Source organism: Euprymna scolopes, chromosome 41 (assembly GCF_053919585.1).
Source record: "Euprymna scolopes isolate OS-2025 chromosome 41, ASM5391958v1, whole genome shotgun sequence".
In the NCBI taxonomy this organism is placed as follows: domain Eukaryota; kingdom Metazoa; phylum Mollusca; class Cephalopoda; order Sepiida; family Sepiolidae; genus Euprymna; species Euprymna scolopes.
In genome coordinates this window covers 55,101,714-55,117,704 of record NC_136522.1, presented here as the reverse complement: position 1 = coordinate 55,117,704, position 15,991 = coordinate 55,101,714, and the positions used below count along the sequence as shown (strand labels likewise).

The following is a 15,991-nucleotide window of genomic DNA, read 5'->3' as shown; positions in this document are numbered from 1 at the left end:
TGTTGACCATTTTGTTCTTTTTTATTACGATTTTGTTTGCTTTATTTTATTTTGCTCAGTTCTGGGCAACTTTCATTGTAGCTTCTGTCATTATTTTTACATTGGAGAAAAAAGTTCCGGATCTAAAAATGATAACAGTGTCTAGAATAAATGAGAATGCAACGAGTTAGCGGAGAAAAATAAAAAACAATGTCGGAAACATTTTTTTTTTTTTTTTTTAAAACGGTTATGTTCGACGATGCCATATGTTTATCGTGAAATATTTTCAGCTGTCCGGGTTGAATCAGGAACCACAAAACACAATAAATTAGTATAAGTTATGTATGATATATATATATATATATATATATATATATATATATATATATATATATATATATATATATGTTTAGAGGTAGAAAATTTATAAATAGATTTAAATAAAATGTGCGGACATTTCTCGAGAGCTCTTCCGGTTATCATATCTTTAGGAAAAAATCGATAGCATACAAAACGATATTATTGGCGAAATTAAAGAGCACTACAGGGGAATTTGGATGTGCCAAAATTACAACCAAAACGATTTAAAGAAAAATTTAATCTGTAAATACGGCGATTAAAAGCAACTAAAGAAGGGAGGGAAAAAGTAGGGAGAAAAGAGGCCAAAGTTTCCCAAATAGAAATAATGCTTTCCTTATCTATTTTTGCCTGCATAAAGAAGGGTATCTAACTGCCATAGAGACAGACTCCAAAATCTTTAAATGGTTTTTGGAGTCTGCTCTGTGTAACACCTCGAACCACTCTATTGTATATTTGTCGGCACAGTATGGATTGCCAACCAAATGCTGGCCAATAGCAGAGTCCAAAGTTACAGAAGGAGGGAGACTTCCAGATTTTGGAGTCTGTCTCTATATGGATTAAAGTGGGTGTATGTGTGTGTGTGTATATATATCTATATATATATATATATATATATATATATGACAGTTGAGCACGCCACTATAAAGCGAGCCTTACGAAAGCGAGAGGATACAGAGGACTTTGATCTCGACCCCGCGTACTCGTGCGGGATATGCGGCAGGGTGTGCCTGTCAAAGGCAGGCCTCAAGAGTCATGGAAATACGCACGCGGGACATGAATTGGGAGCACGGGAGGGAGGGGGCGGTCACCAACAAGCTTATCCTGCAGAATATGCGGCAAACTGTGCAGGCCGCGTGGGGCTATGTGGAATCATATGCGGACTCTCTCACAGGCCATCGTATCGTAAGGGTTGGCCGTCTTCTGTAAAGAAGTGGCAGTCACCATATATATATAGTAGTAATTTATAAAATATATATGGCGACTAAGCTACACTGAATATTCTGCGTTTCATCCACTGTAGGATTCGTCAGGCTTACGTAAGCCTGACGAATCCTACAGTGGATGAAACGCAGAATATTCAGTGTAGCTTAGTCGCCATATATATTTTATAAATTACTAACTAGCTCTACCTACGTATTGAGCACTTTTAAAGTAAATACTTAAAGTTTACGCATAAATCTATACTTTCGTATATTAAATTTATGTGAGTAAATGAAGTAGTTATATATATGTGTGTGTGTGTGTGTGTGTGTGTGTATATGTGTGTATTTTAGTTTTGATCTCATTACTATAGTTTAGGTTAAATATAATAATCAAAAGAGAATTGTATCTATAATAATATATCCGTAATCTGCATGAATTAAAATATATTAAATCGTACCTTAAAACCGGGCAACGACGGGATGACTGCTAGTATTTAAGAAATTCCTTCACGTTTTACGATTTCAATGAAAACACATACATGGTTTGAAGCCTTAAATATCGTGGATTTATTTCTATGCAGATGATACGGTCGTATACATTTATCAAGACCACATATCAGCATCGCTGTAGAGTTTGATCAAGATAGCAATAGTGAAGGAAAAGGTAAATCAGAAAGAGAGAAAAAGACAAACAGACAGAACGAGAGAGGGAGGGAAAGGCGGAGGCAAGCGAGTAAAGAAAAACAGATTGATATAAGGTTAACAGATGAAGAAATCCCTTCGATCCTGTCTTATTAAAAAGAAAGTCACATTGTTTATGGTGTATTTTTTGTTTGTTTATTTTCACTAATAAATGCTTAAAGCGTAGACTTATTGTAGATACTCATACCAGCACCTTCTATTATGCTGAACATCTAGAATATCAAAATCTATTGGTATCAGCTTACATTTTTATCAAAATGTAAGCTCGGGGAAAAAAAGAGAAGAACATCACAGAAAAAATAGAGAGAGATTTAGAGAGGTAGAGGTGCGAGAAAGATAAGAGAAGAGTGTGTGTGTGTGCTAAAAAGAGATAGAGATTAAGATGAACAGTATAGTGAAAATATATGGAGAAAAAAAAGGAGAGACGAGTTTAATAAACGCAGAAATAAAAAAAAAATTATGATGGCGGGCAAAATCGGGAGAGGTTTTTTTTTTTAATTCTCTATGTCATTTTCATTTCGCATAAAGATTCTCTCAGCTTATTCGTTTCTTACACTCCGCATGTCTTACACGTTTCAATCTATTTCATCATAACCTAACGTCAGGTGCTCCATTCTTAGAGGTATTTTTTTTATTCTTTGTTCGCTCTAACGCAATATCTCTATATCTGTCTAAAGATATCTAATATTATCAATTCTATCTCCTATACCTCAATGAATTTGTCTTTTGTGTATTGGTATCATATTAAGAATCCTTTTTCCTATTGATTTAACTTAAAAATACAATTTTGTTATATATGGGTCGTCAAATAGTATTCGCTAGCAACAGATCTAGCAATTTGCATATTCTTTTAAACATTAACTTTAATTGATTTTCTATTAGTTATTTCGGTTTCCTTATGACATGCCCATCTTTAGTAAACTACTAGACTAACCGTGAACCGTTGGGTCAGTATGTTATATTAGCTATGGAATTAATGTATGAGTGTAACACTTGTGACGTAAAGAAAATAGTTTTTGTGAAACATGTCTATGCAAGTATATTAAAAAAAAGAATAGATAGATTTCGATTAGTCGTTCTGTTTATCATAATTGATTATTTTTGAAAAAAAAACGTATAACCAGTGAATTATAAGTCGTTTGCTATACTTACAGGTTAATGTGCACTGAACAGATTCTATAATACTAAAAGTTAAATTAAAATTTTGATATATCTTTTTAAATGAAAGTGTTAGATGAAAGTACAGAATAGTAAAAACACTCTCTTCATGGTAAGATGTTTTTTGTTTTTTCAATAAAAAATGAAAATAAAATGTAACTTTTTTCATTTATTTAAAAAAAAAACATTCATAACGCATTGGCCCAAATATTTAATTTATATGTTTATAACAAGGTCAATAAAACTAATTAAAACAGTGCGGAAATAAACGATGTAAAAAAAAAAGCAGAAATTATTTATTTTGATAATTTAAACGCAAAAAAACAGTCGGGACATTGAAAACGTACACGGTAAAACAATACGTTTTATTGTCGCGTTTATTATTTATTTATACGGCCAATAAACAAATATTTTCGGGGTTATTTATTTATGTTGGTAGTGTAGAAGAAAATGTATGAGTGCTTTTTTTAATGGAGAATAAAAAAGGGGGAACGCAGTAGGTAAATCGCCGTTGTAAAATACACTTATGGTTGTCATGTTGTTTATGTGCGCATGCTTAACCGGAAGTCGTAAACCGGATGTATGGTTACAACGCCAGTTACAAGGTCATTTGAGGTTTATATTTATATAGATTACGTGTAATTATTAATTATGTAGAATATCTGCATGAATATTCATGCAGATAATTTATGATTTATACTTGTTACATTTAGGTAAAAAGATTACAGTAAACGCAATTCTTTTTAATTATATATGTGCATATATATATATATATATATATATATATATATATATATATATATGCAGAGAGAGAGTAAGAGAGATATATTTCTCTAAAAGTTTAGCCCACCAAACTCCTCTGTCAGTTTTTAGTCTACATACGGGAAACCTCATATATATGGTATTCGAACCTATGCGAAACTTTGTTTGAGTTTAAGCCAGGAAAAATCGGAACAAGTGTAACAAAATTTTGAAAAAGTAGATTTTGCTAGGTGAAGATCGAACAACGGAATTACGAATATGCATGCTAACGTAATAGCTATTGTTGCATGTTTGAATGTTTAGACTGAAGCAAACCTATTTTCATAGCCTAGGCATTAACGTCAAAAGAAAAAATAGATCGCAAGCTGAACGTTTAAGTTTCTATTCTCGATCGCATCTTACGAGTTATTTATTTAACTTTTTAACTACAATAGACCCCCGGAATACGACATTGAAAATTAGTAACAAAAGACTATGCGGTATTTAATACACATGTATATAATCGAATAATATTATAAATAACACCGTAAGTCAGGGCAAATACCCTCACCAGACATCGTATTCCATATTGTAACCTGAAAAATTCGTACCCAAGGTGCACTGTATTCCAGAGTTCTACTATATACTGGGTACAACATAATAATAAATACGAAATCTGCATTAATCAAAATATCATATTTAATCGTATTTAACGACCAAGCAATGTCGTGCGACTTACTAGTATATATATATATGTACGTGTGTGCGTGTGTATGTATGTATGTATGTATGTATGTATGTATATAATGAAGGCAACCTTTCTAGGAGAAGCAAATCTCTGATTTAAAAAACCATAAAGCGGAAGACCATTATCCGCATTAAGCTGGTCTGCAGTTTAATTTGTTGCTGGCTATCTTGCTCTTGCTTGTTGCTGGATCTGAACATTTTGAACCGAGAGAGAGAGACTTAGCTGTCGTACAAAGCTGAGACTCTGTAACATCATATTTGTATAGATACTCCCTCAGGCATTTCGGCTCATGGATTTGAAATGTCTGAGGGGGTGGCACTCGTCTGACAAGACGTTGCAATCATCATCATATATATATATATATATATATATATATATATATATATACAATCTATGCATAGGTACTTAATAATCATTATAATAAATAATTATATATTGTCCCGAATACATCCTTATAATCACGTACATTATAATAGAAACACCGATACATATAATTTCCATAACCATCCAATTGCAAGCATCACGCGCAAACCTATAACTTCCAATTTACACATAGAGACAAGAGACAAAAATAGGAAACAAAACTAATTCTGGGAGTCAACACCTACACTTTAGAAATTTGGGACCACTTAACAATCGTTCCTTTTATAAACGCTTAAACTAAGCAAAACAATATGCATATACACTTTAATGCACTGAGGAAGTCCGAACGACCGGCCGAATGTATTTTATTTTAGCAGAAAAAAAATGGACGTTTTTGTATTCCTACAGATCAACAAATAAAAAATACCCAACAAAATAGAAAATTTAGTTATCTTTAGATTTACTCCATAGTATCCTTATTCTTAAGTAGCATTTCTCATCCTCTTTTTATCCGTAATGGCCTCATACAAATTGCATCTGTATTTTGAAGACATCTATAGTATGCTTCCCTATAATCTATTTGAGTGTCTGCCCGTTCACCTTCTCGAAATCGACTGGGCCTATCTTACTCAAACTATCTATGGGCGTTAGTTGTGATACGGTTCAACAAAATCGATATTATGATACGCTACTATGGAGTAATAAACATTGATATGCTTTTTTTGATAGGAGTCACCACTTATCAAGGCGCAAAGGCAACTCGGGGATAGGGGTAAAAGCGTGTACAGTAGTCAATGCGACTTGTTTAAGTTGGACTTGTAGACGGCCGTATTGCAGTAAGCTGGACACAAGCAAACGTGTGAGCAGTTCTAAGAAATTAGCCTTGATCATGAAATCTACGTTTTGGTTTAGACGTAGATAAACTGTGGGGAAAATCATCGATAGTGTTTTCAGCTAGACAACTGTTTCTTGTGAAAGTTTGATGAGAGGAGGATCATATATTTTAGCTCAAACGATAACTTGCCATGAAAATAACGATACAGTTGAGACAGGCTAATAACGTCTCTTCTGCGAGAATGAGGTTGCTACGAAATCTATTTTGAACAAAGCAGGATCAGTATTTCCAGCAGCTCCTGCTCAGATGTGGCAGCAATACTTCATCCTTGGATGGACTTGGCTCTTATATATGTACGTAATTAATAAACGAAAAATTACATTTACTCGAGAAGTTTTCTTAGAAAGTCTTGGGCCACTTTTTGTGAAATATTGTATGGATTTTGTTAAATGTCTATATAGCGTGTGTGTTATTTATTTATCTTTTGTGTCACGCTTGCATCAGAGTCGTTAACTTACTTATGGACTTCCATTACTTGTAATAATTAATTTTACTAAGACAACTTGCTAACTTTTTATTTCCGTTTCGAGTATAGCTGATGACACTCGAGTCATTTATATTTTTAGAACAAAAATTACCAAAAATTCTTCATTAGTTTCGATTTTGATTATAGCTGATGGCACTCCACTAAGCTATCATTTTATAAATAATTTTATCAATAATTCTTCAACAGTTTTGGTTTCAGCTTTCCTTATTTTAGAAGGAATATATATATATATATATATATATATATATATATATATATATATATATATATATATATATATATATTGAAGTTTCATATATACAAGAACCCCAGTTTGCCCATCTGGGCAAACTTGAGTCCTTTTACCAGAAAAATATCCAGTAAATAAAACGGTGTTTAGTAAATCGTTATTGTTTTTGGATTTCCATATTCATACACCAAACATGGATATAAATATCACTACAAAATCCGCTGGGTCATAAGCTTCATTGCGGTACCTTACTTGCCTAGGTGGGTTGCCGGTAGGCTGAGATAAACCGCATCACACACACACATACAGTAAATCGAACTTACAAAGCGAGATAATAACTTCCGGTGAATACCGGAAAAATATCCAGTAAATAAAACGTTGTTTAGTAAATCGTTATTTGTTTACATTTTTTGCATTTTATATGGATATAAATATCTTTAAATCATGCTCTGGGTCATAAGCCTCATTTCGTTATCTTACTTGCCTGGGTCGATTGCGTGTAGGCTGAGATAAACCGCGTAACACACACATCCACAGACAGATAGAAATTAGGAAAATTTATAATAGGATATATATATATATATATATATATATATATATATATATATATATTGAAGTTATATATTGATAGGTTTTGATTTGGAAATCGCAACTTTATTATATAAATCTATAGAATATTAACTATATAATAATATATACGAAATCTTCAAGAATTAAAATATCATATTTAAGCGTACTTTATGCTTAGGCTACGCAGTACGTCACTGCTAGCTTAAATAAATACTTTTGCATTTTCAATAAAAAAGCTACAATAATATCAGAGCGTTTCCATTTACACTGAACATATACAGAATGCCAACATCAATATATTGCATATGAAGGAGTCCCCTGCGGAATTTCCACAGGTCCCGCTATTATGATAATTGTTCGATCGTCAGTAAGGGATAATATTGATTTATCAACACGTACTCTAGAACTATTAGCCATACCGAAGAATTGTGATACAGCGAAACAGTCTGATTGAGTATATTACTGGTGAAATTTTGTCGAACTTTTGTTATGACTAGTTGAATGTCGACGAATGGTTAAAAATTAATAGGGATTCATAGAAATTAATATTTAATGCAATAAGGAGCACGGCATTTCAATTATTCAACCACTATTTTAATATGAAGCACTCATATAAGTAAACAGGTTGTAACTTTTACCGGTTTTAAGGTCTACTTTAACATGTAAGCGTTATTGGAACACAAACGAACTAAATATTAGGTTGAAGAGAATGTTCTTCGGGAATTTTTTTGTTTGGATTTCAAATGATGTCTTTCGTTAGAACACCTTTACGTTATATATCATTGAAAGAGCGTTTTTGACTTCATCTGATCGTTTAAATTACAATCGTATAAAAATAGCTATATCTTCTTTTCAGAACATTGAATATCTGATGGCAAAAAAACAAATTCACACGATTTTCTTATTTGAATTCAAGCTAATCCGGAAAGCTGATGAAACAGCTCGCGATATCAAGGAAGTATTTGGCCAATAATCTACTCGTAAATCCGCAGAACTATTGTTGGTTTAAGAAATTTCATCGCGACGACGTGAGTCTTGAAGGTGATTAGTCTTAGTGGACGCCAATGCATACACACAACTGTTCAAGAACTTAGTTCTGAATTAGACATAACGCATACACTGGCTTCTAACGATTTGAGAGAGATTGGAATATTAAAAAAAAACAACTTTATAAATGGTTAACTCATGGATTGAACGACAACTAAAAGAAACGCCGTTACGTAGTGAATTCTTCTCGTCTTTTACGCAATTAGAACAACACGTTTCTGAAACGGGTTGTGACTTGAGGAAAAAAGGGTTCTTTACGACAACCGATGACGCTAAACTCAGTTGTTGGACGCCGACGAATTCTCACGAAACAACTCGAGCCAGAGTTACACCAAAGTGTTGCCCGTTTGGTGGGAACCGTTCGGTCTTGTGCATTACAGTTTTTACAATGTAGGCAAATCCATTACGGGGTGGAAGTGTTGTAAATAAATTAATGAAATTCATCAGAAACTTCGACAACAATACCCAGCCTTAGTCAACCGAAAAGGCTCAATTCTCCTCCACGATAATGCCCGACCGCACGTTGCTAAATCGACACTGCAGAAGTTTAACAATTTGGATTACGTACCTTTGCCTCATCCGCCATACTTTCCAGACCTTTCACCATACGACTACAACCTTTTAAAGCATCTTGACAACTTTCTGCGCGAGAAATGCTTCAAACACCTAAGCGATATCAGCAAAAAAAAAAAAATTAAAAAAAAAACGCATAAACGTATTCAACAATTTTATCGCCACCTGAACACAAGCTTTTTACGTTACTAGCATAACCCCACTTATTATGCGTTGGCAAATGTGTTGATTCTACTAGTGCTTATATCGATTAATAAACTATTTGTTTGAGCCGAGATTTTTCCATCTGAATTAAAAAGTCAAAAACTGCAATAACTTTCTTGTCGACCTGACGGATACATTATTTCGATATATGGAGTTCTACTAAACTCTGACCGCGAGCAGGGTAAGAAGTGAAAGTAATAATGTTCCCTTATCGTATTCAACGTTTGAATGTCTACGAAGCATTTCTTGATCACTATGTCCTTTTCGCTAGGAGCACAGTCAGGTATTTTGGTTAATTATACCAAGTTCCGTAGGTCTTGCAATCATCATCAATCTACATATACTAAAAGTTTAGTCCTTTTTTTTTCACGACACGGACCACGGGATAAAGATATTCTTGGAAGATGTTATAGGAATAAAACGTAAAAGGAAAAAAAAAAAAAGAAAATTATATTTCAAACGAAGAAAGAATACGGTAACCAGAAGATAGCCATCGCTTCGTTAGCGAGCATTCATACTAAATGGTTCCGCCAATGGTGAGAGCATCATAGGTCATGATCAGCGCTAGTGAAGCCGGCGCCAAAAATTTGGGAAGCGTGACGTAACAATAGAAAAATGGCGGCTGTCCGTGCAGAATTTCGATGTAAGATGTCGGGCACGTTGAACGTAACGAAATAAAAAGCAGGGATTTCAACCTATGCACACACAAGTACACACAGATAGAAACAAGCGAAACACGCAGACCTTTATCTATTTCTCCTTCTCTCTCCTTCTCTCTCTGGATATATATATATATATTTAATTGTACAGAAGTTCAGAAAAACATTGACACCATCGATTTCAAGCCCAACATAAAGGGGACCAATTAATAGTAAATCGTAAATGATGTTAGCCTCTCCTCAGCCATGTAGCTTTATGTTGGCTTTGAAACTGACGGAACCAATGTTTTTTTTTTTCTGAACTTCTGTACAATTAGATAAATAAATATTAAGCTCTTATATCGAAAGAAGTTGTTCTTTGTAATCGAGCACTTTGTTGGAATTCTATCCATAAAAAACAGTAAACATACACACACAGATATATATATATATATATGTGTGTGTGTATATATATATATATATATATATATATATATATATGATGAGAATAATGAAAATAGTATTCCACGAAACTAGCGAAATAAAAAGAAACAAACCGTGTCATGTGTTCATTAACGTTTCGTCTTTATTTCGAGACTCATTATAATAATTTTTAAATGCCTGCAGACACTAGTGATTCATTCTTTCGGGGATCATCCGTCAAGAGTGGTCTAATGTTTAGAACATCATGATCTGGTCATGCGAGCTACAGTGACCGACTTTCACGTCAACTTAAAAGTGATTAACAATAAGAATCGACTTCTTAAAGGGGCTAACGTTTTTATTTCTATAATAATTTTTAAATACATACAGACACTTGTTTCATCGTCTCAGGGATCATCAGTGCAGGTTCACACGGAATCTATGTATGTATGTATGTATATATATATATATATATATATATATATATTAAGGCAATCATGAAGGGAAGACGTATTCCTTCGGAATTCATTTTATATTTAAAAAAAAGACCGAAGGAAAATGAATAGCGACTAAAAAAATAAAAGTAGGGAAACAGAAAAAAAATAAATAAATGTCCCATATATAATCGATTGTCGTGGTTGGGGAAAGTAAGTGAAAAATTCACCAAACAAATTAGTTCAACTGTTGAAGGATGTTATTTTGCTTCAAATGTTCGTGTTGTATATAATTCAAACCTGTTAATGGCTTCCAATAAAAAAAGATGTTCTACCCCCCCTCATCATATTAGTAATGCCATTTATTCATTTAAATCTGGTTGCGGTGCCGACTCTGTAGGTCGAACGTCTTTAAAATTGGAAAGTCGCATAGAACAACATGTACCGAGCAAAATCAAGAATGAAACATTCCTACCTACCGACGCTGTAAACAACACATATGGATTTGCTATAACGGAACATTTTATTAAATAGCGGGTTTGTGCAACGAACTTCAGCATCGACTCTTTCTCAGTATCAAGTCGAGCCCACTCCGTATATCATCTAAAAGTCTTGGATACTGTTCATGCTAGCCTTATGAAGCCTTCCCTTTGTAAGCAAAAGGACTGCTTGTTGGGTTTGAACGTGATCAGCCTCTAAAATTCATCCCCATACGATTGTTCTTTCTCCTGTCTCTTTTTTGTAGGTTTTATCATTAAGGAAAACAAATTAAAAATAAAATAAATCCCTCGATTCAAATTTTGATGAGCGAGGGCGAAACATGTCAATTGACTCGTTTTGATTTTTTTTTTTCTATTTCCCTACTTTTATTTTGTAGTCGCTATCCATTTTCATTTTCTCCTCGGTCTTTTTTTTTTGTTTTTTTAATATAAAATGATTTCCGAGGAAATACGTCTTCCCTTCATGATTGCCTTAATAAAGTTTCATACCCCCAAGAAAATCATGAAATATGGGGCAGTTCAAGGAAATTGAATGAGATCAATTCGTTAAGAGGAGACTTCTCGGGATAACGCATAGCTTCACAAATTGATTTACAGTTACTATCAATAATAAAGAATACGACGATATAAAAATATTTACTGATATGTATCGATTTATTACTTTGTTCAATAAGGATAATACATCAGCTAAGGGTTGTGAGGTCATTGGGAACTCTTTATACCATGGCATTTCGAAGTCTAATGCTTCTCCTCAGAAAAGGATCCAAAATGCTAAGTAACATTATAGGGATGCGACGCCTAGCGATAGTTTCATTAGAAGTGAAATAATTGTGCTGCGAGGGATAACATATTGAGGGTTTTTGTTTAACTGACGACAGTTTTTGGATCTGCTGATTGAGAATACTTCATTTTTATTTGCTATGAGCTAGTGCTTTTTTTCTGGATATTCAGCAATGCAATAGTTTCTGCTATCAGTAATTAGCATTTATGCACGTGTACATATTTTCACGCCATTTTAAAGGTGACTTGCAAGGTGGTAAATAAGTAAAAATGTTAGAAAAAAACTTTAAGGCAGCATAAAAAAATAAGCCAACAAATCATCACTATGTGGCCATAAAATGGGGTCTCATTTAACGTTAAGTTCATAAAGAAATATCATCCCCACTATTCAAGTAATTTCTTTCTATCATGAAAACAAAGTTGCCACTTTTAAATGCTATATAAATTTTCAGCACCCTCGGAAACCTATGAATGTTGTCATTGTAAAGGAATGTTTTGGAGTTGGAATGAATCTTGATGCTGGCAAATGCATTTTTTTGGTTTCTTTTGAACAAGCAAATTCCTTCCTTAGAGGAAGAATATGACGACAGCATCTTGTTTAAATATTCAAATATATTTCTTTAACATTAAATAATTGCGTAGCAACTAAACACAAAATTAACAGAATTTCCTTGAATGTTGTTTTCTTTTTTTTTTTTCTTAAGACCCCCATTTCATAAACGTTTCTCTTCGAACCAAATAATAGATTTTAAAATGTATATATCTATAAAAGTGAAATGTTATTTCTGCCTTTCTGTGTGTGTACATTTCCCTACAAAATACTCTCAGTTTTCAGTCTACAGATTCGAGATTTGACGTACGGGGTTTTGAGACTTGGAAAAATCTTTTTAATCGGTTTCCGGTCAGAAATTTGGCTGTCAATGTAAAGAGGACAAATTTTAACGAGTTGACCTTTGAAAACTCTACCAAACTCCTCCGCCAATGTTGGGTCTAAACACTTGAAATTTTAGATGTATGTTCCTTGGGCGTAGATCAACCATTTAAACTTGATTTGAGCCCAAAACAATATATATTAATGTGTCAAAATTTGGGTCAAATTTAAAAAAATATGACTTCTAAGCTAATTTTCTGTGTAAACATTGGACATTTTACATACAGTGTATTCAGACATAGGGCAAGCTTTTTCGGTGTTTGGACAAAAATGTGGCTACCAATCGGTTTTGGGGCGAAAATTTTGCTGCCATGAGGTCAATGTTGGAAGAGTTTACATTTGAAGACTTTACCAAACTCCTCCGCCAATTTTGGGTCTAGACACTTGAAATTTTAGATGTAGGTTACCTGGACATGAGTCAAACATTTTAATATATATACATGCACATAAAGTTATGAACAGTAAATAATGCCCGAGCAAAGCTGGGCGTAACTGCTAGTGTTAAACAAATGTGATAGATATAATTGTAAGTACCATTATATATTGATATTAGCCGTCGTAATTGAATATTGAAGTGGAGAAAATCATCATCATTATTATAGTATGATGACGTTGATTGTGATGATGACGATGATAGTGAGGATGATGTTGAGGATGATGATGATGATGATGATGACGCCGACGACGACGACGTGCCAAATTGATTTACCGTTGTGGTTTTGTTTTGTTTTAGGTGATTGGTGTGTTACGAAATGTTGGACATGGAATCCGTATGGATCTAAACACAACGAACGCTGAAGTCGTCAACATCAGCTCCGGTCCATTATCCTATCTCTACAGGGCTTACGAAATCAAATTTCACTACGCCAATAACGATAGCAAAGGCTCTGAACACACAATAAACGGCAACCATTTTGTGGGAGAGGTAAGTAAGACTCGTTTTGGTAATGCCTCCAGTAACCAGCGAAGGTATTTTCGTCTGCTTTCGTTATTTACTGTTTTGTTGTTGTTGTTGTTTTTTTTTTGCTTTATTTGCTGTTGTTTTTACAACTGTCTTCGCTTTTATCTTCTTTTTCTCTTTTCGTTCTCCTCCTCCTTTTTATTTTATCTTCCATTTCTGTCCCTACACGTTGTTGTTATTGTTGTTGTTTGTCTTCTTTTCCTTTTTTCTTCCATCTTTCATTTCTGTCCATACACCATACACGTTGGTGTTATTGTTGTTGCTCTTGTTTCTCTTCTTCTTCTCCTTGTTTCTTCCATCTTCCATTTCTGTCCCTACACGTTGTTGTTGTTCTTCTTCTTCTTCTTTTCCTTTTTTTCTTCCATCTTTCATTTCTGTCCATACACGTTGTTGTGTTCTTCTTTTCCCTCTTGCTCTTCTTCTTATGTTCTTTTTCTTCTTCTTCTTCTTCTTATTATTTTATTAACTAGGAGTTCTCACACAGGTAACCACTGGCAAAGACCGGTTGTGTTCCTTGGAGTCTAGATGACAACTCTCTAGAGATTTTAAGTTATTCTCACTTCTTTCGGCAACCTGTGCAAATCAAATTACAGCATCGCAACAGTCGGGTGCCGTTGATTTCTCGATTGCGATGACCAATCCTCTTCACTGGAATTTAGGTGGCAATAAGCCTCCCTAACGTCCCACTCCCCTCCCATTAATCTAGTGGAAGCCTTGTAATTATCAATGATTATTATTATTATTATTATTATTATTATTATTATTATTATTATTATTATTATTGGTAGAAAATAGTTTGAGGAGATGCTTGAAGTGAGGATGGCCAGGTAGGTATTGTGGGGCAAAAGTGTCATAACGACCAAACAATTGGAACATAATCGTCCGGATTTGGTCGTCCTTTACAAGGTCTCAAAAAACTGGCAGGTTGTAGACTTTTCAGTGCCATGGGACAGGAATGTGAGAAAGAAAGAAAATGAGAAATGGAGCAATTATGCTCCATTGGCTTTGGAGATTAGGCTTATACACCGGGTTAAAACAATAAGCCTTGCTAAGGTCCCAGTTCTATTAGCGCTTGCATTATTATTATAATTAATTTAATTCTATAATCCAATCGTTTTTTCTCTAGTTTTTGGGACATTGTTTAATATGCCAATATTTGGCTGTTTCCTTTTCTATGGCTTCTAAAATTGATGATGGTGGAATAATTTAAACGTTTTGAGTATACTGATAAGTGATGACGAACGCACTGATTTCCATATTGTACAGCTGTGGGCCACATCTTGCTTTAGGGTGATGGATTATTATTATTTTTTTTTACACAGTGATCACCACGTATCAAGGTCCGGAAGCCACTCAGGGATAAGGGTTATTGCAAGTACATTACGTGAGTGTGGAGATTTGATGAAGTGTTTACTTAAGGGGGCGGTTCATTAGAAATTTGTTTACGTTGCACTTGAACACATCACAGTTGTAGTCCGGTGGGAAGCAGGCAGACGGAACAGAGTTCCCCAGGCGTTCAGTTCTAAGAAAGAAGCTTTGTTCATGGAATCCGCGTTTTGATTTAGGCACAGATATAGAGTGGGGGAAATTTTTCACAGTGGATTCAGCTAGACGGGTGTTTTTCGTGAAAGATTTATGAATACTGCTTCTTTTAATTTCCAGTCCTAATTCATTTTTTACGTCTTTTACTTATGGTCATCATTCTTTATGTTCTTGTTCTTCTTTTTTTTTTAACTTAACACTTTACTACATTTACTCCTTCTTCTTCCTAAGCTTTTTTTCATCTGTCTTTTTTTATATACTTCATCTCATCTTTTTAATATTCTGTTTGTTCCTCCTATGCGCTCGACGATCAGAGTCAACGAGCCGACCAGGGAGGGGGGGCAGGCGCGAGAACAAGCAGGCGATTGTCAACGATAAATTCTGCAAATTTTGCTTAATTAATTTTGAGGTTATTTACCAGAAAAGCCAAACACACACACACATACACACACACACATACACACACAGAAAGGTTAAAACAAACAAACACATATACTAGGAACCTTCATTAATTTTCTATACTTTTTCCTATGGAAACTTACTGACAGCTCGTGCAAGGATGGAATACTGTTGCCATATCTGGGCAGGAGCTGCTAAAAACAGCCTATCCTGCCTTGACAGAGTACAAAATAGACTTCGTGGCTTAGTTGGGGATGCCCTTTTCTATACCCTGCAACCTCTCTCCCACAGAAGAGATGTTGCGAGCTTATCCTTCTTTTATCGTTATTTCCATGGCAGGTGCTCGTCTGAACTCCAATCTCTGGTCCCTCCCTCGCCAGTCTTTCACGAAAAACACCCGTCTA

At 34.4% G+C, this 15,991-nt stretch overlaps 1 protein-coding gene across 1 annotated transcript in view; it reads left to right on the top strand.

The window, feature by feature from the left end:
- Nucleotides 1-15,991, top strand: part of LOC145266525 (carbonic anhydrase-related protein 10-like) — an 892,910-nt gene that overhangs the window by 389,988 nt on the left and 486,931 nt on the right. The window contains exon 4 of the mRNA XM_080122280.1: nt 13,419-13,610. Within this exon, the coding sequence (XP_079978406.1) occupies nt 13,419-13,610 (192 nt within the window). The remainder of the gene's footprint in view (nt 1-13,418; nt 13,611-15,991) is intronic.